Source organism: Cherax quadricarinatus, chromosome 19 (assembly GCF_038502225.1).
Source record: "Cherax quadricarinatus isolate ZL_2023a chromosome 19, ASM3850222v1, whole genome shotgun sequence".
Classification (NCBI taxonomy): Eukaryota; Metazoa; Arthropoda; class Malacostraca; order Decapoda; family Parastacidae; genus Cherax; species Cherax quadricarinatus.
This window is the reverse complement of record NC_091310.1, coordinates 37,303,569-37,306,506: the sequence shown is the minus strand read 5'-3', so window position 1 is coordinate 37,306,506 and position 2,938 is coordinate 37,303,569. Positions and strand designations below refer to the sequence as shown.

At 42.4% G+C, this 2,938-nt stretch overlaps 1 protein-coding gene across 1 annotated transcript; it reads right to left on the bottom strand.

The window, feature by feature from the left end:
- Positions 1-385: 385 nt before the first annotated feature.
- Positions 386-2,666, bottom strand: LOC128688308 (cuticle protein AMP1B). Its single transcript, XM_053776071.2, has 3 exons — positions 2,597-2,666; positions 1,048-1,238; positions 386-710 (listed from the first exon to the last, which is right to left on the bottom strand). The coding sequence occupies exons 1-3, from the start codon at positions 2,603-2,605 to the stop codon at positions 539-541; spliced, it is 372 nt and encodes a 123-aa protein (XP_053632046.1). The 5' UTR covers positions 2,606-2,666; the 3' UTR covers positions 386-538.
- Between the last annotated feature and the right edge of the window lie 272 nt (positions 2,667-2,938).

Below are 2,938 nucleotides of genomic sequence, written 5' to 3'. Positions count from 1 at the left end.
TTCGTCCAAGGAAGTAGATTTATCCCCCCCTTCTCGGATTGTACCTGACTGCTTCCCATTCTCCAGCCTCTGTATAATCCCTACGGGTTTAGCGCTTCTAAATTAAAAAAAATGCAGCTTTATTTCTTGCAAATTATTCAGTATGACGTTTGTTGATTTATTGGAAGCATCAAATGTGTGGATCATCAGTGTAAGTCTTGCTACACAACTGTTATATTAACTAAGCTAAGCTCCTGGAGTTTCACGACTCACCCGCCTTGGATTCAAACCTCGCCCGTTCCCCGGTTTATTTGCAGTCTTCTTGTTACCATTTCGAGAAACACACTGGTTAGCTTTCTTCGCTTAATTTCAGTAGCACAGCGTATGGGATAAACAGACTTAGAAATGCAAATATTACATTTATTGTACACGAATGAGAAGGATGAAGTGTGTTCAGGGTCTGGTGTGTCAGAGGATACCCCAAATAGTTGCCCTCACGAGTTCGCTATATACAGGAAGGTCAGTAACATGTAAGTCGAGGAGTGGGTCGACCTTCTACTTATTTCTCGAAGGTGATGCCTCGTGCGCGCTGGTCCTCAGCGATGCGGAGGAGCTCGTGAACGTGGGGGGGGAGGGCTGGGGGGACGGGCAGCAAGTCGGAACTGGGCTGGTAGCCGTTCTCGTCAGCGATGTAGGTGACCTCAGCGGGGGTGCCGTCGGGGAGGGTAAACCTGAAGAAGAAAACAGTGAAAAAATTATTCTCCTAATATTGGAAAGAGACGAAGCTAGACACTGTAAATGGAATAAGTCAGCCCACTCCAGGCTAAGTGCTTAATTTTAAATTAAAAATATTATTCGCAAAACACAAAATATGCTCATTAATAACCCACATAATGACAGAAACTCAGAAGATCTCTGAAGGGGATTGAAATATGCAGACCAATTAATCTTCTAAAGTTTCTGTCTTCATGTGGGTTATTATTGAACATTGACAAGTGTTTGTCACACTTTATCTATAGTATAATATAGTTCTAACGATGTTGACAACCTCGGAAATGTGTTGCTCACCTGAAGGAGCCCTTCATGTTGCTCTGGCCCTCTGAGCCTGGGGTGCCGGTCTTCTCGGCGGCGATTCCGTTGCTGGTTTCGAAGTTGTAGTGAAAATTGCCGTCGCCGGAGTCGCTTCGCTCGTCTACGAGGGTATGGGCATCTTTATCAGGGGCAGCGGAGGCCAGGGCGACCAGGCAGATGACGAGAGTCTGTGTCGGGAAGAGATGATGAGGAGTCAACGATAGAAGATAGGGATGCTCAGGTGTAGTCAGGGAGAGAATAGAGGGATGCTGAGGTTTAGTCAGAGAGAGAAGATAGGGATGCTGAGGTTTAGTCAGGGAGAGAAGATAGGGATGCTGAGGTTTAGTCAGAGAGAGAAGATAGGGATGCTGAGGTTTAGTCAGAGAGAGAAGATAGGGATGCTGAGGTTTAGTCAGGGAGAGAAAAGAAGCTAGGGAGAATGAGGTTTAAGCAGGGAGAGAAGACGATGATAATGAGGCTGAGTCAAGGTGAGAGAGGAAAATGCTGACACTGTTAACCCAAAAAACTGAAAGTGTTTTCTTCCTTTTTGTTTTGGTACTTTAAAAACACTGTTGTTGTAGACGATGTAATTGGCCTCCGAGGAGGTAATACACAGTAATTTTAGCTACCCACCTAGTGTGTGTGTGTGTGTGTGTGTGTGTGTGTGTGTGTGTGTGTGTGTGTGTGTGTGAGTGTATTTGTTTTGCTATCTATTTGAATTTTCGCTTGGTGAGGGGGGGGAGGGCAGAAGAGCTTCAATTTTTTGGGGAGCAGAAAGAACTTATGAACTCTCCATTGGCTGACTTGAATTATCTGTATGATATTAACGTGTTATTTTCGACGTGTCATCAGTTGCTGCTGTATGTGGCTGTCTACCTCGTTCCACTACTCTTACGCTGGAGTAACAATAATAATAATAATAATAATAATAATAATAATAATAATAATAATAATAATAATAATAATAATAATAATAATAATAATAATAATCTTACGCCGAAGAGATGTTTCTTGTCTTTATGAAGCGTCTGGATGTGTTTGACCAAGTGTGAGATCTATACCTGCACTGCGTACTCTGATAATCCTGTCGTATGACGTGGAAATAAGTAACTCTGTCTGACTTTTTTGGGATTATCCTAGGTACTTTACACATATGCTGCTATGTATGATAATCTATGTAACTATATTTGTGTATACCTGAATAAACTTACTTACTAACCTTGGTAAGTAACACCTACAAGTTGTTTAGAGAGACTCGTGAGCAAACAAGATGTATTTATTACAAGAAACTTTCGGTCCTGGGACCTTGATCACTTCTAACCAAAGTGATCAAGGTCCCAGGACCGAAAGTTTCTTTTAATAAATATGTCCTGGCATTTGCTCCTGTGTCTTTCTAAACCTTGCATATGACTCCAAGAACCTCCCCCTCGAACAATATTTACTGCGTAACTCCCTTATTGTACTTCGTCTTATCAGCTCGTATATGTGGTTGCCGAAGTCGTACCTTAGTTTATGTGTGGTGTGTCTCTCTCTCAACTATACTTACGAACTTCATGTTGTCGGCGTGAGGATCAGCTGAGGATGTCTGTCAGCTGCCTGGGACCAGCTATTTATACCCCCGCAAGCAGCGAGGAGGAAGACTCGACCTCGACCCCAGCTTGGACCCGTTGTGCGTGTGACGAATGTTTTTTAGCTTTTTTTTTGTTGATCGACACGTTAATAATCCTTTATCTTACGCTGCCTCAAGCGTAAATTACCATATGCCTTTTCCATTTGCATTTTCATTTAATTTTGTATGGAAGCGTGTTATACTCCTTGATTTTGTTCCTTTTGAGAATGTATAATCTCTCTTTAATTAAAATCGTTTGTGCTTACTCACTCTTGCTAG

Excerpts from the sequence above, each read along its gene's own strand:
- LOC128688308 (XM_053776071.2), bottom strand. Across the intron at positions 711-1,047 it reads AACATGAAGGGCTCCTTCAG|GTTTACCCTCCCCGACGGCA; the intron begins GTGAGCAACACA and ends TTTCTTCTTCAG.